The sequence below is a fragment of the Pinus tabuliformis genome, chromosome 8 (genome assembly GCF_031772625.1).
Source record: "Pinus tabuliformis cultivar Carrire ecotype Pingquan chromosome 8, CPIR1, whole genome shotgun sequence".
Classification (NCBI taxonomy): Eukaryota; Viridiplantae; Streptophyta; class Pinopsida; order Pinales; family Pinaceae; genus Pinus; species Pinus tabuliformis.
This window is the reverse complement of record NC_142294.1, coordinates 62,608,960-62,635,456: the sequence shown is the minus strand read 5'-3', so window position 1 is coordinate 62,635,456 and position 26,497 is coordinate 62,608,960. Positions and strand designations below refer to the sequence as shown.

At 36.8% G+C, this 26,497-nt stretch overlaps 1 protein-coding gene and 1 pseudogene across 1 annotated transcript; one reads left to right on the top strand and one right to left on the bottom strand.

Moving 5' to 3' along the window:
- Positions 1-338: 338 nt before the first annotated feature.
- Positions 339-6,089, bottom strand: LOC149234160 (uncharacterized). The gene is made up of 2 exons (XM_089368174.1): positions 4,707-6,089; positions 339-4,571 (listed from the first exon to the last, which is right to left on the bottom strand). Exons 1-2 carry the CDS (start codon positions 6,087-6,089, stop codon positions 339-341), a joined length of 5,616 nt encoding a protein of 1,871 aa, XP_089224300.1.
- Positions 6,090-23,225: 17,136 nt separating this feature from the next.
- On the top strand, positions 23,226-25,131 carry LOC149234159 (AAA-ATPase At4g30250 pseudogene; annotated as a pseudogene).
- The last annotated feature ends 1,366 nt before the right edge of the window (positions 25,132-26,497 follow it).

The following is a 26,497-nucleotide window of genomic DNA, read 5'->3' as shown; positions in this document are numbered from 1 at the left end:
TCTGTTTCTCTTGACTTCGGAGATTTATAATATGGTGAACATAGGATGAGGCCCGAATTTTAATTCCCGGCTGCTTCCCATCCGGATCCGGTACCCCACTACCGTCGGCCGTTCCATCCGTAATCACGTCCACTGCAATGTATCCTGACGCCTCGTTAATCTCCCCTCTCAGCTGATGCCTATTAATTATCGCATCAAATGTGTAATCTTTGGTACTCATCCCCTCTGCCGCCATAATACCTCCTTTTAATTCCTGCTTCATCATTGTGTGGATTTGCATGCCACTTAGCACCTTATTCAATCGAACCTTGGCCATGGTTCGATCGTGCCTCTGCCAATTAATAATCCCTTTCATTGATCGAAGTGTGATCCCCGATAACACCATCATGATCAACCTTAATGAGCGTAATCAGATCTTTCCACTCTCTATTTGCCTCCGCATTCCTCCACTGACTATCTATCCTGCTTTGCTGGCCACGGCTGCCCCAGTTGGCAAGCCAGTCCGCAGTTTTATTGCCATTTCTTCTAACATGATTAAAGATACAGTAGTCTATTCTTTTAATCATATCCGCTATCTCCTGTACGATACCTGCTGTGCGCCAGCTCTTAGTCACCTTTTCCCACCCCTTGCCATTCCTGAGTTTCTTTACCATTTCAATGGCAATTTGGGAGTCGCCCGTAATTTCCAAGTTGGAGTACCCATTTCTGATAGCAATTCTCAATCCAGTATGGAGAGCCCAGAACTCGGCCTCATTGTTGGTCATCTTCCCTCCCCAGTCGGCATATATCCATCTTACTTGTCTGTTGCTGTCACGGAATATACCCCCGAACCCTGCATCCCCAGGGTTGCCCTTAGAGGCCCCATCGAAATTTAGTTTTATAAATTGTCCCCTAGGATAGGTAAACTTGTCTGGGCTTTTAATCCTCATGTCCTGCTCTCTCCTTAATTGATAATGCACCATTTCAAATTTAAGGTTGAGTCTGTTCAAAATTTCTTGCTCCCTTGGATCTGCTTTCCAATCCTCGTCCTGCCATCTCTCTACCAGAATGGTTTCTCTCATCGCCTCTACCACCCGCTCCCAGATTACCTCAGGCTCCTTATTGATACTTTTGAAAATTCTAGCATTGCGTTCCTTCCATGCCATCCATATTACAAAACCTGATACAAGATTCCAGGCTCGCTGTATGACTTTGCAGTGGAAAGTTTCTTCCCTCCAATGGAAAACCATTTCGAGAAAATCTCTAACCTCCACCCCAGGTTTATTAAAGGTGCGCTTGGTATTAGACCAGAGTTGATTAATAAACGGGCAGTGGATCATGATATGATCTCTGTTTTCTTCGTGTTTTCTGCACAGATAGCAGCTCGAAGGTCCCGAGAAACCCCGTTTCTGGATGCGGTCCCAAGTTAAGATTTTGTTTTTCGAAGCTAACCAAGTGAAAGTGGTCACTTTGGGCCACCAATTTAGATCCCAAATTTTCCTCCAATCCTGCTGGCCTTCATTGTTATTGTGAGAATTTACCAAATAATAAGCTTCCTTAGCTGAGAAAAGGCCTCTCATGGTATTACCCCAGCGTAGGATATCTTTTCCGTCTCTTACTCTGATTTTCCTTGAGTTCATTTCCTTTTTGAAAGCCGTCTGCATGTCAGGACTAAGATTCTGATCCCACTCTAACGGGTCCTTCCAGGATCTCCACCAGTCATCCATGCTGGCAGGTTTCCAATAATCCTTGACACTTGTTCTATTCCCCTCAATTCTTCCTCTGATTTGATGAAGATTCTGCATATTGTTCAGTCTTTCTCTTTGCTGCCATTTGTCGTCCCAGAAGTGAGCCTCATTCCCTCCTCTGATTTCCCAGAACGCATGCTGCTCGACAATGTTTCTATTTTGGCTGGCCAATTCCCATACAGCGGATCCGCGAGGCGTTTCTTCTTGTCTTAGAATGTCTACCTGTGAGTCTGGCATTCGATATTTTGTTCTCCATATTGATTTCCAGAGGTCATTTCCCCCTTGCAACCACCTCCACCAAAGTTTAGCTCCCATTGTTTGATTGAGCAATTCTGGGTCTCTTAATCCTAACCCACCTCTCTCTTTCCTCTCTGTAAGCTGATTCCAGGCCACTAAGGCCCATTTCTTCTTTTCCTCCGACCCTCTCCAAATGAAATTTCTGATAATTTCTCTAATCTTCCCATAAACTCCTCTCGGGGCCGCCATAATTGAAAGGGGATAAATAGGTATAGCCTGAAGAACCGATTTGGCTAAAACAATTCTGCCAGCAATATTCAGGGCCCTAAAGGCCCAGCTCGAGACTTTTTTCCTCATTCTATCTAAGATTCCCTGCCAATTCTTTAATCTTTTTGACGTGAAGTCCAGCATGTTACCCAGATACTTGGTAGGTAGTTCACCCGTTTTGAAGCCCAGAATTCTAATAAGGTGAGTCTTCACTTGATCCACCGTGTTGAAGATAAAAACACACGATTTATCCCGGTTAATTTCAAGTCCCGATGCCTCAGCAAACAGGTCTAGAATTTTCTTTAGATGTTTGACTTCCTTAACAGTTGGCTCTCCAAAGAGCATTATATCATCAACAAATTGTTGATGCGTTAGAGGAAGTCTGTCTCCCCATAAGCGAAGTCCTTTTAATCTGTGAGCTGCTCTTTCCTGAGTAATATACCTTCCTAGACCCTCTGCTGCTAAGATGAACAAGAAAGGGGACAACGGATCACCCTGACGGATACCTCTGGAGGCATTAAACGTGTTCGAAGGGTTTCCATTGACTAAGATTGAAAAGTTAGGGGAAGAAATGAGATTGTGGATCCATGTAATCCATCTCTTGTGAAAACCGAAACATTCCAGAACTCTTTCCAGGTACCTCCAGTTAAGCCTATCGTAAGCCTTGGATAAATCAAGCTTGATCATCATTCCCTTTCGTTTTTTATCTTTGAGTGAGTGAATAACTTCTTGAGAGACAACTAAGCCATCCAAGATCTGCCTCCCCTCCACAAAACCAGTTTGCTCCGCCGATATTAAACTTTCCAGCAAGGGTTTTAATCTTCTAGCAATTAGAGAGGTTATGATCTTATACACTACATTACAGAGAGCTATCGGCCTAAAGCCATTAGCATCCTCCATATTTTCTCCTTTAGGAATTAGAGTAAAGAAGGTTGAGTTAAGAGCCGGCCATACCTTCTGCTGCACCCTTGACTCTTCTACCAAATCCAGTATGTCTTTTCCAAGAAAATGCCAGCCAGCCTGGTAGAAATCTACTGTAAAGCCGTCCGGGCCCGGTGCTGTGCCCTTCCTCATTGCTTTCACTGTATCTTCCAGCTCTTCCAAAGTAACCGCCCTCATTAAGGCTTTGTTCTGGTCCTCCGTAACTAGTCTAGGTATAGCAGTACAGATCTCCTGGATAGCTCTCACTCGATCTACTTGAGGTTCAGAAAGGATTCCTCTATGATGATCCACTAGTGTTTGCTCAATTTCCTTTTGCTCCACCAACCTTATACCATTATTCCCTTTAATGGAGAGAATTTTGTTTCCCTGTCTATGCTTAACCATTGCCTGATGAAAAAATTTTGTATTTCTTTCCCCTTCCCGAAGCCATTTAATTCTAGATTTTTGTCGCCATAGAATTTCCTCTTGCTTTCGTCTTTCTTCCATTCTTCCCAGCAGAATCCCTTCTTTGGTGATGCTTTCCTCAGCCCTGCCTTCCAAAATTATTTTCTGTTGGAGATCCTCCATTTCCTTTTCTAGTTTTTGCTTATCTTCCAAGATGTTGCCAAATTCCTCTTTGTTCCACTTCTTAATCTTCATCTTCAATTCTTTCAATTTTAAATGAAACGTGTGCATCTTTCCTCTACCCTGCACTCTACTTTGATTCCACCATTCTTCTACCTTTTTTATGAAATTCGGATCCCGTAACCAGAATGCTTCAAAACGAAATGGCTTCTTACCCTGGATTTTTTTAATGTCGATTTCCAATCGGATTGGCCAATGGTCCGAGCCCAAGGAGGGGATAATCTTGGCCTCGACAAAGATATCCTTGTTCAAGATGTCTTCAGATATTAAAAATCTGTCCAGTTTTGAGGCAATTTGGTTCTTGCCTCCTCTTCGATTATTCCATGTATAGACTCCATTGATGGTTTTAAGATCTACTACTCTTAGGTCCTCTATCATCTCATTAAATTTATCCATGAACTGATCCAGCCTTCTAACCCCACCTTTTTTCTCTTCCAGGGATCTGATTAAGTTGAAGTCTCCTCCAATGATCCAAGGTTGCCCAGAAAAAAGTTGTCGGATAGTTCTTAAACTTCTGATGAAGTTTTCTTTTTCTCCAGGGTTTGTGGGTCCATAAACACCTGTAATGACCACCTTTTCCTTGGTCCCCACTATCCTGCCCAGCCCGGTCAAGATTCCATGCATGCTAGTCCAATTATCTAGAAGGATTTCATTCGGGTTCCACAATATTGCTATTCCCCCAGCAACTCCTATGGCATCCTGTCCCATAACTTTGTAATTCAATCTATTTTTTTCAATGATTTCTTCTAACTGGTGTACCCCAATTTTAGTCTCCTGCAGTATCAAAATGCTAGGTTTTTCTTTTTTGAGTTTATCTCTCAAATATCTTTGCTTTCCCTTACTATGCAAGCCCCTAATATTCCAGCTGACAATAATCATTTAAAACTTTTGGAAGGAAGGAAAAAATACCTCTGACAGAGGTATCACTTTACCAGAGTTGATCAATGTTTCGCCCACCGATTGGATAGTTTCATTTAACGTTCTCCGACCTCTTTTTCTGCTACTTTTGCCAGCATTGCCCATTTCCAGCATTTCTTTCTGCTGCTCACCAACCTCCGTTATTTGTTTTTCCAGGTTTTCCCCTTTCCGTTCCTTGTATTTCTGGAAAGCTTCCTTGAATAACTGTTTTTGTTTTTCTGGTATAAATCTATTATCCAGATACTTCCACTCCTGGAGTAGTCTCTTCATTAACTTTTCCTCTTCGGCCTCATTTTCCATTTGGTTTTCAATTTCCATATGCGATTCCACTGTTTCTTCCGCCTCTTTTTCCTCTGTTTGTTCCTTGTTTGGTTTGTTTGGGCTTTTTGCTTTCTCTTTCTCTTCTCGGGAAATCTCCATGGGCGAGTTCTCTGGATCTTCATCATCATTCAAATTTATTTCATACCCTTCCGCGTCATCTTGCAGCGCCTGGAACTTATTTTGACTTTTTATTGTATTGGATGTTTCTTGCGATTTGGGTTTCAGGTTTTCCTTATTTTGCCGTTTCTTTCTATAGACTTGCTGGAAGCCTTCCTCTTTGTCTGCTGCCCTATCTTTATCTGACTTCCCCCCTTCCTCCTTATTCAATGGGCATTGCCTATATAGGTGGCCGTACTCATGACATTTCCGGCATCGAAAGGGGATGTGTTCATAATCAATCGGCTGCGTCCAGACTTCATCATGGTATTCCAATTCGATATTTTCCGGGAGTGGTTCAGCCAAGTTCATGAAAACACAAATTCTGGCAAAGGCATTATACTTTCCTCTTCTGGTGGCCTCTGCAGTCTTGACAAAGCTACCTATTGAGTTTCCTATTCCTTCCAAGATTTCCGGATCCCAAAACTCATCGGGTAACCCAAACAGCCTAACCCACACCGGGGCATCCATTAGTTTTTCTTTGTCAGGGTTATACCGTTCTTCCCAATGCTTCATAAACAGACCTGCATTGTTCAGGAAGTACGGCCCTTCCTCAAAAATTCTGTTCTTGTCTTCCAGGTTCGTAAAGATAGCAGTGAAGAAACCCTGCGCTCCCAGTTTAAGATCTATATGACCCCGGGGTTTCCATCGCTGTTCTATCCATCTATTTAACTCCTTTTCTGAAGGCCAATAGCCGATAAATTTGCAGATTAATGCATGATCCTTCATATAGCTATTGTATTCCTCCAGTTTATTGAAGGGAATGACATACCTGGGTTTTTTCTGAGCTCGAGGAAGGCATTTTCCTTTCATTCGTTTCTGCCATAAGTTGCCCATTACCGGGGCCAGGTTTTCCTTGTTTCCGTTTGGAATCCCTTCTGAACTGGTTTCTCCCATCACTATATTTTTGAAGGAGGGGTTTGCACCCCCCCCCCCCTTGTCTCGTCCATCCCGTTCAGTACTGTCGGCTAGGTTTTAACCCTAGTTCTCTTATTAAAAAACAACGAAGCTGCAAAAAATCGTTTCAGCCGAAAGAGCCGCAGACCCTGTCTGAGGATTCCGTCCCCCGACTGAGGAACCGTCCCCTGGCTGCGGATTCCTCTGTCAATCCTGCGCACCTGCGTAAACCCTCCGCTGTATTTTTTTTTGTTTGGTAGGTAAGCACCCATGGGGAATTTGAACTGGGGATGTTATTATTAGTAGAGTAAACTTACAGATATTAATTTTTATGTTTACATAGCATTCTTACATCAATTCTTTTATTTAAATCTAATGTGTTTGAAAATACAAAATAAATAATCAAATTTAATATATAATTTTATAAACTCTGCTTACAATCTAGAAAACTAAAATATAATTGATATTGAAAAACATATAACCTACGTCTATTGATATAATCAATAACAATGTTCTAATTTTTTAGCTTTTAAGCATTTAATTTTATTAAATATATAAAATTTAATTTTCTTATTCAGGGTACAAATTTATTGAGCTAAGTAAATAGAGTTATAAAATTGTTTCTTATTTCTAGAGTTTATTTACTTATAATAATGAAAGAAAATAGGTTAATGGTCCAATACCAAGAAAACATTTAACCCAAAGAAAACTTACTCTTTACTCCTCCTTAGTTATAATTCTCAGTGATATAGTTTTCTTGAATAATAATGATAATTTAACTTACATTTACATATACCAACCAGTAATAATTGTCCCCACTACTAATTTGATTAATAATTTAACATCTAGATTATAATTATATAAAAAAAAAAAAAAAAATCTAAATAATAAATATAATCTTCCATTCAAAAAACCAAGGCACTTTTCCTCAGGCTAAAACCAAATGATCATATTCATGACTAGTTCATCTCAACTATTGTGACTCTGGATGACTTGTTACCTGGGAAGTGATGATAAAATTATACCAAGGAATCTATATCCCATTAATCAAATATGCAATTACATATGTACAGGAGTATTGTCTCTAGATAGGAAAACTATCTTGGACATACAATCTGTTGGTTGAGAGAATATCTCAACCACACACCAAACTAGGGAAACCACTCCTATAGAATAGGAACAGACACTTTACATAGAAAGTCACACTAGAGACAAGTAGGAATTAATATTCCAACAAGTGATTATTATACGTGTGCCACATGTAACGATGTCTCTTTGGTAGCCTTTTAATTCTTGTAATTAGCAGCCTTTTTTTATATTTTTAATGTAGCTTTTTCTTCCCGTTGGTCAAGATTTTTGGTTCATATGTTCTTCCAATTATCAAGGAATTTGTAGTAGTTCTTCCAGATCTACCAAATAAATGCCAATTTTTGTTGGAAATATTAATTCCAACCACTGCCTTAAACACACTGACAAACACCATGCGTGCCCAGTCAACTACTGCATGGTTGTGATTTTGTTTGCATGCGAAAGGACTGAATTCAGAGTAGAAGTACAACACTGACCATTCCGCAACACAACAGAGAAGTTAAGGAATTTAATAAATTTTGGTAAATATATATGGGCAAACATTTACTCCGCGACTGTTGCCCACACTCCATAACACCTGCAAGTTCAGAAAACCAATTGTTATGTAAAATCACCCATGTTGGGTATTAATTATTTGCTTTGTCATGTATTAATGTCAAATTTATATCTTGAGATAAATATGGATGTAAAAGTCATTTTTGTAATGGTTGGGCAAGTTAGAGAGCCAAAGTCTGTGAGGTAGTGAAGAGAAAATCGTGGAGGAAATATTGGTGGGCACGTGAAAACCAGTTTTGTGGAGTTTTATAGAAGTTTACTCCGCAACCCCAGTGATGCATAAATCTCAGTAAGTTTGTTGTGTTTTTCACTTGAAGCTGCAACCTCCATTTATCACATGAATGTATTTCCTTATGTTTTGACATATAATACAAAGTGTGGCTTGTTGCGTTATGGTATTAATCTTACACTAGTAAATTTACCGCAACCCTCTTTTGTTTTACTCAATTTTGTTGTGCCTAAAATTTTTGTTTTAATTAAGTCCCTGTGTGGTTGTGATATCCTATCTGCAACCTATTTCTGAGCTAGTTGACTCTGTCAGAATCGAATTTCTGAGTGAGACTCGGGTTAAACTCTGTTAATGAAAAAAAGAGTTTTTACTACCAATTAAAATTTGTTTTGAGGGCAGAATTTTTGAAGTATATTTACCATTCGGTAGAAAGTTTTTTCTTTCACTCAGAAATGGAAACATCAAGAACAAGCTTGAATAATCCTCAGATACCTCAATTTAATGGCAAAAATTATGATTATTGGGTTATTACAATGAAGGCCCTGTTTTCCTCTCAAGACATTTGGGATTTGGTGGAGAACGGTTTCCAAGAACCAGCAGATGCAGCAACATACAATGCCTTGTCTCAAGCATAAAGATATTTGCTAAGGGACAACAGGAAGAAGGATTCAAAAGCCCTGTTCTATATCAACAGGAAGAAGGATTCAAAAGCCCTGTTCTATATCTTCCAAGAAGTTCATGAAAGTATTTTCCCAAGGGTTGCAGTAGCGACAAAGTCTAAGCAAGCATGGGATGCCCTCCAGACAACCTACCAAGGCATGGAAAAAGTCAAGACAACACAATTGCAAATGTTGAGAAGAGATTTTGAAACACTTTGTATGAAAGAGTCTAAGAATGTAGACTCGTTTTTTACACATGTAATTGGGTTAATCACTCAAATCAGGTCTCATGGTGAGACACTTGAGGAAAGAAGAATAGTTGAGAAAGTTTTGAGAAGTTTGCCAGCAAGGTTTGATGCCATTGTTGTGGCCATAGAAGAGACAAAGGATCTCTCACAGTTCTCAATGTATGAGCTTCATGCATCACTAATTTCTCATGAACATAGACTGAATAGAGCAACAATCTCCTCATTAGAGCATGCCTTCAAGACGCAAGTTTCCTTTGGTCAAGGTCGAGGTAGAGCAAGATCATATACTAGAGGAAGAGGAAGAATCCTACATAGAGGTGGAAGAATCAGCCCTTCAAGCTCAAGTGGAAGGGGCAACAATCAAAATCCAAGTCAATTCCCAAGCTAAAATCAAGCACAAGGTCAAAGGTATGATAAATTTCAAGTTTAATGTCATTACTGTAAGAAGTATGGTCATTATGCAAATGAATGTAGAAAGAAGCAATATGACATTAGTAGCAAACCAAGTGTAAATTTCACAAAAGAAAATAAAAACCACAATAACATGTTTTTAGCTTGTAATGTAGCACAAGAAAAACAAAGTGATATATGGTATCTAGATTCAGGGTGTAGCAACCACATGTCAGGGAACATAGAAATGTTTTCCAATCTAGATGAAAGTGTGAAATCTGAAGTGACATTAGGGACTGATAACAAAGTCTTTGTCATGGGAAAATGAAGAGTTAATATCCTAACAAAGAAGGGGGAGAAGAAGTACATCTCAGATGTTTACTTTGTCCCCGATCTGAAGCATAACCTCATAAGAATTGGACAACTCATGCAAAAGGGCTACAATGTCTTCTTCAAAAATGATGTGTGCATAATTTTGGATAGGCCTCCAAGCAGACAGCTGATTGCAAAGGTTCAGATGACAAACAATAGAATGTTTCCCCTAAAGATAAGATCAGATTTGAAAGAAGAAGGTGCACAAGCACAACTATCAATGAACTCACAAGAGGATGGAAGAAAAGAGGCAGCTGTCACACAAGTGAACTTTCAAACAGAGGTCAAAGATGAAAATTGGTTATGGAATTTGAGATTTGGACATCTCAACTTTGGAGGTTTGAATTTGTTGCATAGGAAAGGCATGGTGAAGGGTTTTCCACTCATAGAAAAACTGAACAACCTATGTGAAGGATGTATCTTGGGCAAGCAACATAGAGAGACATTTCCAACAAGAAAGTCAGTAAGGGAAAAGGCACCTTTGGAGATTGTCCACTTAGATTTATGTGGACCAATGCAGACACCATCAATTGGTGGCAGCCACTATTTATTGACCTTCATAGATGACTACACAAGGAAGACATGGGTCTATCTCCTAAAATAGAAAAGTGAAGTGTTTGAGCGCTTTCACCAATACAAGGCTCTTATTGAGAAGAAAAGTGGACACTACATCAAAGTCCTTAGGACTGATAGAGGTGGTGAATACATCTCAAATGACTTCCTTCGATTTTGCAGGGAGCATGGAATTCACAAGCAATTTACAACAAGGTATACACCTCAGCAAAATGGTGTGGCAGAAAGGAAGAATAGGACCATTATGGAAATGGAAAGGAGTATGATGAAGGCAAAGCATTTGCCAAATGATTATTGGGCTAAAGCTATCGCATGTGCAACATATATCTTGAATAGATGTCTGACCAAAAGCGTCCAGAACATAGTTCCTGAAGAGGCATGGAGTGGAAGAAAGCATAATGCCACACACATGAGAGTTTTTGGTTGTGTGGCATATGCACATGTCCCAGATGAGTTGAGGAAGAAATTAGACAACAAGGGGGGGAAATGTATATTTGTTGGATATAGTGATGAATCCAAAGCATACAAGCTCTACAATCCATTAACCAAGAAAGTCATAATCAGCAGAGATGTGCAGTTCATAGAAGAGGAAGCATGGGATGGAATTTTATAGAAGATAGTCAACGTCAAAGCACGTATACCACATGAGGACAAAGAGGAATTGATAGCAACAAGTAATTCCTCAACAGTGACGCCCTCTACACCTATTCAAGCGCAACTAAGTAAGCAGCAAGGAACACCATCAACAAATAATAGGACAACATCACGAAGTCAAGCAAGTGCTTCTCCAAGCACATCGCAAGGCGCAACACCAAGTGACATGTCAAGCCCATCTTCAGCAAGCACAAGAAGACCAAAATTCAGAAATTTAAATGAAATTTATGAGCAAGATGAAGTTGATAGCAACGCTGGTCTGAATTCCTTATTTGCATTATTTTGTCATGTAGATGACCCAATCCATTTTGAAGATGCAGTCAAAGAATAAAAATGGGTTGTGGCAATGGAGGAAGAAATAGAAGCAATAAAAAAGAATGACACATGGGAGTTAGTGGACTTGCCACAAGGAAAACATGTCATTGGAGTGAAGTGGGTCTATAAGACCAAGAGTAATGTCGACGGTAAGATTGAAAGGCACAAAGTGAGGCTAGTTTTCAAAGGATACAAGTAGCAGCATGGAAGAGATTATGCGTAGACGTTTGCGCCAGCCGCGATGATGGAGACAGTGTGTACAGTGGTGGTGATTTCTGCGCAACATAAATGGAAAGTGTATCAAATGGACATAAAATCAACGTTCTTGAGTGGAGTGTTGAAAGAGGAAGTGTTTGTTGGGCAACCGCCTGGTTATGATGTAGAAGGCCAAGAAGACAAAGTGTATTAGTTGAGGAAAGCTCTTTATGGGCTGAAGCAAGCACCGCGTGCATGGTACAGCAGGATAGATGCCTACTTGTTGGACAATGGTTTCAACAAATGTGACGGTGAGCCTACTCTCTACATCAAAGAAAATGATGGTAAGATTCTTATTGTCGTCTTATATGTAGATGATTTGATTTTTATAGGCAGTGATGATTTCCTCATCGTTGATTTCAAACAAGTCATGAAGAATGAATTTGAAATGACTAACTTGGGGTTGCTAAGATATTTTTTGGGCATAGAAGTGAAGCAAATAGAAAATGGCATTTTTATCTCTCAAGAAAAGTATGTAGCAGACATTTTGGAGAGGTTTAAAATGCATAACAGCAAGCCCGCACCAACTCCAACTGTCATGGGGTTGAAGTTGAGCAAAGAAGATTACAGCAGCAATGTCAATCCGACATTATACAAAAGTATGATAGGCAGCTTGATGTATTTGATTGCCACTAGGCTAGATATAATGTATGCAGTGAGTTTGGTGTCGAGGTTCATGGAGACACCCAAGGAGACACATTGGAAAGCAGCGAAAATAATTCTAAGGTATGTCAATGGGACAAAACAGTATGGCATTTTGTACACCGCAATAGATGATTTCAGGCTGGTTGGTTACACTAATAGTGATTGGGCAGGAAGTGTCGATGACAGAAAGAGAACATAGGGATATGTTTTTCATTTGTATTTTCGAGCCATTTCATGGGCTTCCAAGAAGCAGCCAATAGTTTCATTGTCAACAGTAGAAGCTAAATATTTCGTCGCAACAGCGGCAACATGTCAGGTAGTTTAGATGAGAAGGATGTTAAGGGATCTTTGTCACGACCAAGAGGGAACAACAACTATTTTCTATGACAACACATCAACAATTGCATTGTCAAATAATTTTGTCTTTCACAAGAGGACCAAGCATATTGATGCTAAATATCATTTTATCAGAGAGTTGATTAACAATCATGAAATTGTGTTGCAGTACTGCAGGTCACAGGAACAAGTCGCTGATATTTTCACAAATCTATTGGCACGTAAAAGTTTTGTTTATCTCAGAGACATTTTGGGAATTTTCAATGGCGACAGTTGTTATTAAGGGGGAGTGTTGGAATATTAATTCCATCCATCGCCTTAAACACACTAACAAACACCATGCTTGCCTAGTCAACTACTGCATGGTTGTGATTTTGTTTGCAAGCGAAAGGACTGAAGTCAGAGAAAAAGTACAACGTTGACCATTCCGTAACACAGCAGAGAAGTTAAGTCATTTAATAAATATTGGTAAATAGATATGGGCAAAAAAAAATTCTCGCGATTGTTGCCCACACTCCACAACACCTACAAGTTCAGAAAACCAATAATTATGTAAAATCGCCCATGCCGGGTATTACGTATTTTCTCTATCATGCATTAATGCCAAATTTATATCTTGAGATAAATATGGATGTAGAATTCATCTTTGTAATGGTTGGGCAAGTTAGAGAGTGAGAGTCTGTGAGGTAGTGAGGAGAAAATCATGGAGGAAATATTGGTGGGTGCATGAAAACCAGTTTTACGTAGTTTTACAGAAGTTTACTCCGCAACCCCAGTGATGCATAAATTGCAGTAAGTTTGTTGTGTTTTTCACTTGGAGCTGTAGCCTCCATTTATCACGTGAATGTATTTCCTTATGTTTTGACATATAATATAAAGTGTGGCTTGTTGCGTTATGGTATTAATCTTACACAAGTAAATTTACCGCAACCCTCTTTTGTTTTACTCTGTTTTGTTGTGCGTAAAATTTCTGTTTTAATTAAGTCCCTGTGTGGTTGCGATATCCTCACCGCAACCTATTTCTGAGCCACTTAACTCTACGCAACCGAATTTCTGAGTGAGACTCCTCTCCTTTGCCCACGTAAATTTTCTAACAATTTTCTTTGGAGTGGAGACCTTCAGATATTCTAGCCGTTATAATTGAAGCCTACTTAGACAAGTTGAAGCTTCCTGGAGGAATGACAGAGAAATGAAATCTCCATTCCTTATTGATCACATCAATTAGGGTAATATAAGAGTTGTTTTCCAAAAAGAATATTCAATTTGATTGAACAGAATGGTGAACAAGTCAAAGAAGGCATGCTCAGAAATGCTATAAAACCAAGAAAATAAGGAAAATCATCGTTACTCAACTCCCGACCGTTACATAAGTTAAATGGCCGATTAATACTTCTCATTTCATGTTACCAAAGTTAAATCATATTTTTTCACAAATTTTTAATTTTTTTTTAGTAAGGGTTGTTTTTCTATTTTATTTCAACTATTTTTTTTTAAGCAATAATAATGAAAACAACAAAGAATATATATTTTTTATGATGTAAATCTATCAATTAATAATATTAGCACAACTACATTAATAAATATAGTTCGTAAATATGATAATAATTATAAACCCAAGGCATTAATACTAAAAACCCGAGGGATTAATATTGAGAATCTAAGAGATTAATATTATAAACCCTACCAATAATATTATACCCTAGGAATATGAACCCTTAAATTAACAATAATATAAAAATTCTTGATACTATTAACCAAAGGGATTATTAATATTATAAACCCAAAACATTATAAATCCCAGGAAATAATATTAAACACAAAGGATTAATATTATAAACCCAGGGAATTATTGTTATAAACCCAAGCGATTAATATTAAAAGCCCAAGAGATTAATATTATAAACCCTTGGGATTAATATTATAAATGTAAGCGAATATTAATATTATAATTATAAGGAATTTATATTATAAAACCAATGAATTTATTTTACAAGCCTAAATAATTTATATTAAACCCTAGGATTATTATAAACCCTATCAATATTATTATACTCTAGAAATATGAACCCTTTGATTAATAAATTCAAGGGATTGATATTATAAACTCAAGCCACTAATAAAACCAAGGTATTAATATTGTAAACCCAAGGTATATAAACCCTAAGATAAATATTATAAACCCTAAAACAAACATGCTTGACCATGCTTGACCATGCTTGATTTTCATATTGAGACAATCTTTGTCACAATGCGACGTTGGAACATCATTGACCATGGTTGACCAAGATTGATTTTCATATTGAGAGAATCTTTGTCACAATGCGATGTTGGACCATGGTTGACCATGGTCGACCATGTTTGACCATGGTGAGACAATCTTTATCATAATGCGATGTTGGACCATGGTTGACCATGATTGACCATGATTGACCATGGTGAGACAATATTTGTCACAATGCAACATTGGACCATCGTTGACCATGGTTGTCACAATGTGACGTTGGACCATGAGACAATATTTGTCATAATGTGACCATGGTTATTGCCCATGAGAATCTTTGTCACAATGTGACCATGGTTATTGACCATGGTTGACCATGATTGACCACGCTTGACCATGGTTGATTTTCATATCGAGGCAATTTATGTCACAATGCAACGTTGGACCATGGTTGACCATGTTTAACCATGGTAGGCAATGGTTGACCATGGTTGATTTTCATATTGAGACAATCTTTGTCATAATGTGATGTTCAACCATAGTTGACCATGCTCGACCATGATTGACCATCATTGATTTTCATATTGACCATGGTTGACCATGATTGATTTTCATATTGAGACAATCTTTGTCACAATGCGACATTGGACAATGATTTACCGTGGTTGACAATGATTGAACATGGTTTACCATGGTTGATCATGGTTGATTTTCATATTGAGACAATCTTTATCACAATGCGACATTGCATCAAGGTCGACCATGATTGACCATGGTTGATGATGGTTGAACATGGTTTATTTTCATATTGAGATAATCTTTGTCACAATGTGACATTGGACCATCATTGACCATGGTTGACCATGATTATAAACCCAATGGAATTATATATAACCCTAGGATTAATATTATAAACCATATGAATAATATTATACCCTAGGAATATGAACCCTTAGATTAATAAACCCAAGGGATTGATATTATAAACCCAAGGTACTAATAAACCGAAGGGATCAATACTAAAATCCCAAGGCATTATAAAACTAAGGGAATAATATTAAACCCAAGGGATTAATATTATAAACCCAAGGTATATAAACCCTAAGATAAATATTATAAAGCCTAAAATAAACACGGTTGACCATGTTTGACAATGGTTGACCATGGTTGATTTTCATATTGAGACAATCTTTGTCACAATGTGACGTTGGACCATATTTGACCATGATTGACCATCGTTGATTTTCATATTGACCATGATTGACCATAATTGATTTTCAAATTGAAACAATATTTTTCACAATGTGATGTTGCACCATGGTTGACCATGGTTAACGGTGGTTCATGATGGTTGAACATGGTTTATTTTCATATTGAGACAATCTTTGTCACAATGTGACATTAGACCATGATTGACCATGGTTGACCATGATTATAAACCCAAGGGATTTATATATAACCCTAGGATTAATATTATAAACCCTATGAATAATATTATACCCTAGGAATATAAACCCTTAGATTAATAAACCCAAGGAATTGATATTATAAACACAAGTTACTAATAAACCCAAGGGATTAATAGTAAAAACCCAAGGGAATAATATTAAACCAAGGGATTAATATTATAAACCCAAGGTATATAAACCCTAAGATAAATATTATAAACCCTAAAATAAGCATGGTTGACCATGTTTAACCACTGTTAACCATGGTTAATATTCATATTGAGACAATATTTGTCACAATGTGACGTTGGACCATGGTTTATCATGGTTGACCATGATTGACCATCGTTGATCATCATATTGACCATGATTGATTTTCATATTGAGACAATCTTTGTCACAATACGACGTTTGACCATGGTTGACCATGATTGAACATGGTTGACCATGGTTGATTTTCATATTGAGACAATCTTTGTCACAATGTGACGTTGCACCATGGTTGACCATGATTGACCATGGTTGACGATGGTTGAACATCGTTTATTTTCATATTGAGACATTTTTTGTCACAATGAAATGTTAGACCATGATTGACCATGGTTGACCAGGATTTTAAACCTAAGGTATTTATATTTAACCTTTGATTAATATTATAAACCCTATGAATAATATTATACCTTAGGAATATCAACCCTTAGATTAATAAACCCAATGTATAAACCCTAAAATAAGCATGGTTGACCGTGGTTGATTTTCATATTGACACAATTTTGTCATAATGTGATGTTGGACCATGGTTGACCATGATTTATTTTCATATTGTGACAATCTTTGTCATAATGCAATGTTGGACTATGGTCGATCATGGTTGATTTTCATATTGAGACAATCTTTGTCACAATGCGTTGTTGGACTATGGTCGACCATGGTTGACCATGGATGAACATGGTTGTCACAATGTAATGTTGGGCCAAGAGACAATCTTTGACACAATGTGACTGTGATTATTGACCATGTTTGATTTTCATATTGAGACAATATTTATCACAATATTATGTTTGACAATGGTTGACCATGGTTGATTTTTATATTGAGACAATCTTTGTCACAATGTGACGTTGAATCATTGTTAACCATGATTGACCATAATTGACCATGGTCAACCCTGCTTGACCAATGTTCACCTTGAATGACCATGGTTGACCATGGTTGATTTTCATATTGAGAAAATCCTGTAATAAACCCTAAGATAAATATCATAAACTAAGGTCTATAAACCCTTTGATAAATATTGTAGATGCTAAAATAAACATGGTTGACCATGGTTGATCATAGTTTATTTTCATATTGAGGCAATCGTTATCACAATATGATGTTGGACCATGTTTGACCATGGTTGAATTTCATATTAAGACAATCTTTGTCACAATGCAATGTTGGACCATACTTAACCATGGTTGATTTTCATATTGAGACAATCTTTGTCACAATGTGACATTGGAGCATGACTGACCATGATTAACGATGGTTGACAATAGTTTACTCTTAGCAATCCAAATGTAAGTTAAAATTATTCTCCCTTCCTTATTATTTTAAGTTAAAATTATATTTAAACATTAATTATAGAGAGTGACATTGTTTGACTAATGCAGTGAGTGACGTTTCATTATTAATATTAAAGAATAATAATCTTAAATAGTGAACACTTATTAATATTATTAATAAAATTATTAAACTTTAATATTAATTAATATTAAAATTAAAATTAGTAAACTTATTAATATTAATGTTAATTTTAATATTAAAAATATTGAATTTAAATATTAAAATAACCCTATTAAACTGTAATAACAATACTAAATGTATTATTAACCTTATTAAATCAATTTTAACATTAATATTAATATTAACTTATTATTAAACTTATTAATGTTTTTTATATAATAATATATTGACATTTATTAATAATGTAATATATTAACCTAATATATTATAATTTATATTAACCTTTTCATAATAAAAATTAGTATGTAAACAAGGCTTACCATATATATATATATATCAAAAAATATTATTCGAAAATATGAAAATACCTCCGAAGAGTGTTTTGTTGAATTTTTGTTGTTTTTAATTTTTTTTTTTGTGTTTGCAAAGTACTATCTGTGTATCTTACCATTCCATTCACATAGAGTTTCATGTGTATATTAGAAATAGAATGCTAGATGTGTGAAAGCAATGGAGAAAAAAGAACATATTTTAGATTTCCCACTAGAGATTCAACTCCATAGTAAAATATTGAATAAACAATGTTAGTTTTTTAATTATATGGACAATATCTAATTCCATCAATAGCTTGATTATGACGTATGCTCTTGTCATCACTGGCCTTTGCTTTTTAATCCTTGGCTTTACACTCGGAGTACAGAGACTGTTCAAATGTAGCACTCTGCTAGAGATAAGAAATCTTCAAGAGCTTATTGATTCTGTGGTCAATATCGATGAGAACTCTGTGGTGGACATGCTTACTGCATCTATGGAGTCCTTGAGTTCATCTTTCATGTTGGAAGACAACTTGGCCGTCTTGTTGAAGCCGTATCACTCTGTAATTTCGTAACTCGGTTGCCTTGCCGTTATTCGGGGCAGATGCACTGAACAATTTCGATGACGTCATTGTAGGTAGTAATGGTGACGTATGTATTCACGTCCACGTTTGCAAAGCATTGGGGACGGACTTGATGTTCATTATGTCTACCAAAGTTATAAATTCGACTCAAAAGTTATTTTTAGTAGTAATTTAATTTAATTATAAGAGTGTTTGAATGGTTTTTTATATGGTGGAAATGGAACAAAATTTTTTGGGTAACCAGAATTCTAAAATTTGATAATTATAACTCAGATTTTTCAAAAAAATTATCAAATTTTAACAAAAAATCATGCAAAATTTCCCTTAATTGAATGCAAATCATATAAAAATAAAACAACAACAACAAACTCTTGCAATATTATTATAATTATTAAAAAACCAAAAATAAATAAAACCATTATCTATGGTTGAGTTGAATCGAAACCCTAATTTCACAAACAGCGATATTTAAATTATTTGTATCTTCCTAATATATAAAACAAAAACCATACAAAATTATGCCTCACAAGAATGAATTAATACAAAATATGTAATCTCAATTATTATAATTAAAAAGAAAACCAGTTAAACTCAATATACTTAGTGTTTTTAACTAAACATACTTAGTGTTTCTAATAAGTAATCAAATGTGAATTTGTTTTTATATTCCTTAAAGGCAGCAAATTTAAAATAAGCAAAATGGGAAAGCTAAACATAAAAAAGTAATAAAGAGAAACCTGCTTAGTATTTGAGTTGAATTCTTACGTGTGACTAAGTCTGACTTTGTTCACATATTCTTGATCTATGAAACAACACATATGGAATGATTAACTACCTCACACAAATCTAATGGGTGTTGTTACAAACAAATATCTAATTTAAGTTATTAAATTAAGGAAAACACAGATAAATTGACGAAGTAATTAATAGTCTAGTGTGATATTGTTAATATATTTTTAATGAGTTAAAAAAACAATTTAAATTATAAAATTAAAATTTTATATAGTATTTAACAATACAATTAAAATAATGAAAAATTATATATTATATTTTACACAGTAATCATTAAATTTTGTTTTGATAATAATTAAACAATAATTATTCGATTTTATTTTAATAATAGCTAAACAATATAAATTATATGTACAATATTTTTGAAAGCTAAAAATATGTATCTTTTGATTTAGTAATAGCATTTCAAATTTTGGCCAAATATAATAGCATTTCAAATTTTGGCCAAATTGCTCGGAGAAAATAATAAATAGTTTTAAATAATTTTATCATATAGCTACGCTAACAAAACTTTTTACTGACCAAATTTGTCTTCCTTCTCTTTTTCAAGGCGCTATGGTAAAGGGATCCTTCCTACCTTTCCTATGCATTTCTCTTCCTCTTCGAGGAAGTAACCCTACTTAAGTTTAACCTACATTTCTTTTCCCCTCCAAGAAGTAATCCTTCTTTTTGTGCATTTCTGCGTTCCTTTGTGAAGGTTTAGAATGATGCAGAATGGAATTGGACAAATATGGTCGTTGGTAGGCTTCTTCACTCTCTTCCGCGAATTGTTGAATCAGCGGTTGAATCAATGGTGGTCCTACATTGCGAATCGTTTCGATCCCTATTACTATGTCGACATTCCAGAGTTTAAGGGAAGTCGTAGAGGCAATTCCAATGAGGTATATCACAACGTGGACCTCTACTTGCCCTCAGCAACTCAAGATCCTGATCGGGATGCGGGCCGACAGTTGGGACAGGCTAGGTGTAGTTATCACTGGTACCCTGACAATTAGTACCGTCGTTCCCCACATGCTCAAGGCAAGGGCTGCAGTGACCCTTGGCATGAATGCATGTTGGGGAGGTGGGAAAGGTGGCAGGACTGGAGGTAAGACAGGGCATATAGGTGGGAGAGGTAACTTGAGGTGCAGTGTTAGAGAGTTAGCTTGTGGAAAAGGGTGGCATTGCAGTGTTGCGGGAGGACGTCGAAACTTGAAGAACCAAGCTCAACGACGAACGCCTGCGGACTTCGGGTATGTAATTCGGCTCTGCTCCAACATTGTAATTATGTTTTGGTTGGGGTTTTGTTGGGGGAAAGAAAGGTAATTAGTAAGAGACCTAGCAGGTAGGAAACTGCTAGTGGCAAATTCCTTGCCATTCCCTGGTTTTGCGTCCATACCTTCTACCAAATGGGTAATACCCATGACTGTTGGGGGGGCAATTGCATGCTGCTGGGTTGGGAAGCTCTGCACTCCTTAAACAAGGTATGGGGGGAGTTTGATTGTGGCAAGAAAATGCATGAGGGGCAAACGAAGGTAGAAGGGGGCAGGGGGAAGCAACTGGTAGGAGGCTTGGGGAGCAGCCATTCCTATGGCTTGCAAAGCAAGCACTGGGCTAATTGGAACCCCTACCAAAATGACGGCAAGGCCAGAAACTCCAAGTGGAAACCCAATTGGGTGGAACCGAGAGGCAGAGCCATCAATCCTTGGGCAGAGGGGGAAAAGAACCTGAACTACAACAAGCAAATTGCAAGAAGCAAGGGGGGTTTGAGAGCTCAGCTTGGGCAAGGGTTGGTTGACCTGCATGCAAACATTAGCAATGAGGAGGGGAAAAGGGGTGTAATAGGGGGTATGGTCTATGAACCTCCCCATTGCGGGTTACGGGCTTTGGTCTGCCCCAACCTGAATATGGTGAGAATTGACGAAGAGGAGACGCAAGGAATGACATATTATGTTGCAAACAACACTCAGAACAGAGCCACCAGGGAGTGGCAGATAACTGAAATTCTGCGTTTTAATTTAACTAATTCTAGATGTCACCAGTGTTCTGGAAAATAAAACATGGCTCGTGCTGCGAGAGGTTGTGGGCATGGTAGGAGAGGCCCGACACCAATGAAAGACAAGGATTCGAGCACGTCAGAACCACGCAGGGGTAGGAAGTCAGTAGAACATCTCATCACTGAAGCAGCAGAGGCATACCGAGAGGGGACTGATGCTGGAATTCGGAAATTGCTGGAAGAATGGGAAGAGGAAGTAAAACAAGGCAGCGAGACAGAGGAAGAGATGGATAATTAGAGGACTTTAGTCCCAGATCTGAGCAACACCCGCGGAAGAATCACACAGTTCAAGCAAACTATGTACTTGTACTAGTTAATGAAGAGTTTATTAGGCAAGGAGATGGAGCAGATCTTCGTGGGAATGGCGGTGACACTTCAAGGAATGCCGAGCTATAAGAAGGATTTGGAGAAAATCCTCTTTCAGCTGCATAAACAAGATATTAGGTTGGACAGAATTGATCGCCATATCCCTTGCATACTAGAGTTGAATGATATGCCAGGAGCATCTGCCAAGGATCCGACACCTGTCACATCTGCCTCAGAGGAACAGAAGGATTAGACTTTTACCCATGCATAATTTTATTTTATGAGGATAGCTTTTAATTTCTATGTTGCAAATATCAGTTTATATAGTTATGTAGTGTGTGGACACGAAACCGAGACATATCAAACTTGGCTGGAAAGATTAAGACTGTATTGTTTTTGGATGGCCTATAATGCAGACTGGTGGTCAACAGACTTGGTTTCCCTTCGGGGCGAGGCCACTCGGTCAGTCTGTGTGGTGTAAACTTGCTTATTTTTAATAGAAAATGGAATGGTCCTGCCAAGCTTAACAAAGAAAAAGATCTATGTTAACAAATTGATGTCGATATCAACTTCATATATATGTATATATATAAAAAAATTGTTAAAATAAAATATTTTAATATTATATATAATAATAAAATATTCAAGATGTACATGTTATGTATAATATTTTAATGTGAAATATATATATATATATATATATATATATATATATATCAAATAAATAAAATTATGGTTAAAACATTTGTTTGGCGTTATATATATTTTATATAGTGTTTAAAAATACAATTAAAATAATGAAAAATTACACATAATAATAGTATGCATATACTTTAAAGAAGTGGCACAAAAAAAAATTGATCTGTCTTAACTGATATTAAATCTGTATTTAAATCAATTTATACATATTAAATTTGTATTTAAAATAAATCTATACTGATTTTACTGGATTTGAAAACCACATCTTTAATAATTATGCTAATACAAATATAATATTATTTTATATAAGCATGCGTAGGGGAAGCACATGTATTGAAGAGTGACCATTAGATTCTGTTTTGATAATAGCTGAACAGTATAAAGTCATATGTACACTATTTTTGAAAGGGAAAAATGTGTATCTTTTGATTGGGTAATAATAAAGTTTTTTTTGACAAAATATAATAGTATTTCAAATTTTGGCCAAATTTCTTTGGGAAAATAATAAGTAGTTCTCAATAATTTTATCATGTACCTACGCCGACAAAACTTTTTACCCACCAAATTTGTCTTCATTCTCTTTTTCAAGGCGGCTGCGGTAAAGGGATCCTTCCAACCCTTCCTGTGCATCTCTTCCCTTCCAGGAAGTAATCCTAGCATATTATTATTGGCCCTGATCTTTATCCGGATGGATTATAGGGAGCTATAATAAATTAGGTGTTTGCATATTATATAGGAAGAAACGAAACTCTTCCAAAAATTGTGGGAAGGGAGGTTACTTAGGTTTACCCTGCATTTCTCTTCCCCTCCAAGAAGTCATCCTCCTTTTTTTTGTGCATTTCTGCGTTACCCTGCATTTCTCTTCCCCTCCAAGAAGTAATCCTTCTTTTTGTGCATTTCTGCGTTCTTTTGTGAAGGTTTAGAATAATGCAGAACGGAATTGGACAAATATGGTCGCCGGTAGGCTTCTTCACTCTCTTCTGCAACCTCCTCCCTCCACAATTCCGAGAATTGTTGAATCAGTGGTTGAATCAATGGTGGTCCTACATTCGGAATCGTTTCGATCCCTATTACTATCTTGACATTCCAGAGTTTAAGGGAAGTCGTGGAGGCAATTCCAATGAGGTGTTTAACGACCTCGAGCTCTATTTGTGTGAGCTCGACGCCATTGGCAGCGCCCCAAAACTGACTGTATTTCGCTCCAAGAACTCGAGCAGTACGGAGTTCGGTCCCGCTTCTGGTGAGGCGGTGGTCGATTTCTTCCAGGGAGCCACTGTTTGGTGGTCTCACCACATTCAATCTGTTGGCAAGAACGACGATCTGGTTGCGAAGCGTAGGTTTAGCCTAAAGGTAGCCAAACCAAGCAAATCCTTTTTATCAGCATATTTTGTTCACATTGCAAATAGAGCAGCTGAATTGAAGAGATTGAAGAGCAGCAGAACCCTCTATACCAATAATGGTGGATGGAGAGGGGTTTTGTTCAAGCATCCTTCCTCTTTCGATTCTCTGGCCCTGGATCCTGCGATGAAGGAGAAGATCATAAGGGACCTGGACCGCTTCAGGCAAGGAAAAGAGTTTCATAGCAGAGTCGGCCGTCCCTGGAAACGAGGATACCTTCTTTACGGTCCTCCTGGAACTGGGAAATCCAGTCTGGTTGCGGCCATCGCTAATTATATGAAGTACGATGTCTATGACCTGGAGCTCACAAAGGTTAATGACAACTCTGAACTTCGCACGCTGCTCACAAAAACAACAACAAATCGATTATTGTTATCGAGGATATCGACTGTTCGCTGGACTTGACCAACAGGGTTTCCAAGCCTTCGAAGCTCGATGATGGAAAAAGAAACGCAGTGGTAATGGATGATCCTGAAGAGAGAAGCGGAAGCCGACTTACTCTTTCGGGTATTCTGAATTTTACGGACGGGCTGTGGTCGTGCTGCGGAGAGGAACGGATAATTATCTTCACAACGAACCACAGGGATAGGCTCGACCCTGCACTGTTGAGATGCGGCAGGATGGATATGCACATACACCTCTCCTTCTGTGCTTTCCCTGCATTCAAATGTCTTGCTTTCAATTACTTGCAGATTGAAAATCATCCTCTCTTTTCCGCAGTGGAGGAGAGTATGCGCAGAGGAGCCGAAATGACTCCCGCAGACATCTCTGAAATTCTGATGCATCACGTGGACGATCCTCTCAGAGCTTTGAATGCAGTTATTTCAGCACTCAATGAAAAGGAACCATCTGCAATATCAGACTGTCTTGAACTACATGAAGCAGTTGAAGAAAGAATTGGCACTGAAGAAGAGGGTATCAGATTTCGGGGAAGGAGAGTCGGACAGGAAACCCCAAAGACTGCTGAACTTACTAATGGCTGTAACTGAAATCTTTCTGAATATCTAGTATAGTCTACATATAGAATAATGGAGTCATTTAAGTGGAGCCTGTGCTGACACAGATCCAACTGATCATGCATCCATCCTTGTTGTGCACGCTTGCACGGGTTTTGTGGTTTGAGATGTGAGTACAACATTATGGATTCAACCTCGGTTTGGAATTTAATTACATATATGAATATCTTTGTTTTGATCATGCTTATATTCAAATCTGGTGTGGGAAGCATCTGTTACATTGATACTATTTCTAATTTTATAGAAAGTCTCTAGTTCTTCATCTTAGCATATTTCCTACACGGAGGGTAGATTGAAAATATGGGATGTTATTATTAGTCGAATAAACTTAGCAATATTATTTTTTCTGTTTTAAACTAAAATATAATTGACATTGAGAAACATATAACCTACATCTATTAATATAATCAATAACAATGTTTTAATTTTTTTCTTTTAAGTATTTAATTTTATTAAATATATAAAATTGATTTTTCTTATTCATGTTATAAATTTATTTAATTTTATTAAATATATAAAATTTATTTTTCTTATTCATGTTATAAATTTATTCATGTTAAAATAAATAAAATTTGGAATATGCTTTAAAATTACTTCTTACGTTAAGAATTTATTTTCTTGTCATATAAGAAAAATTGATTGTGCTTGTTACGTTAAAAATTTATTTTCTTGTCATATCATAAAAATTTATTTTCTTTATAATATTTTTGGAAAATTGATTACAGATTTAGAATATTCTGAAAATTTAATAGATATAAATTAATTTTTGAATTTTATTCTTGTTTATCCGGTTTTTAGAATATTTTAAATTTTATAATTGTTCAAGTATCAAACACTTTTTGTAACAGTAATATTAAATTACCTATTCCAAAATATTTCAGAAATTTAATAAAAATAAACCACATTAAATAATTAACGTTCATTCAAATTTTTAGAAACTTTTAAATATTTGAAATATTTCAACATCTGTTATAAACAACTCTCTCAAAATTCATATTCCATTAAATTTCCAAATTATTCCAAAATGTACTACCATAAACCCTCTCAAATCCAACATTCCAAAATCGTCAATCAAACACCTTCGATAAACTGTCTAAAGCCCACGATTCTAGGGTTCTGTCGACATTTAACAAGGTCTGCAACCACTTTATTTAAATATTTTGAACAGAATCACAAATTACGCATAGTAAAATAGAGTAAAACAAAGGAGGTTGCCGTAACGTATCATTGGGTTGCGGAGTAAATTAACTGGTTTTTACGCGTCCATTAATATTTCCTCATGATTTTGTGTTCACATATTTTCACTCTTTAACTTGTTTAACATTACAAATCCAAAAACTTGGCGTTATATTCAATTCAAAAACTTGTTAAAAATAGCATGGTGCAATGATTTGTACATATCTTTTGATTATTAGTGCTTAGTGCTAAGATGACTTACTATTTACTTATACAAGTGAATCCTTCTATTGGCTGCAGAGCCATATCATGTGAAGTAACAACCAACCATGCATGCTCATAGTTCAACTAATTTTGTCAATTTTTGTCAA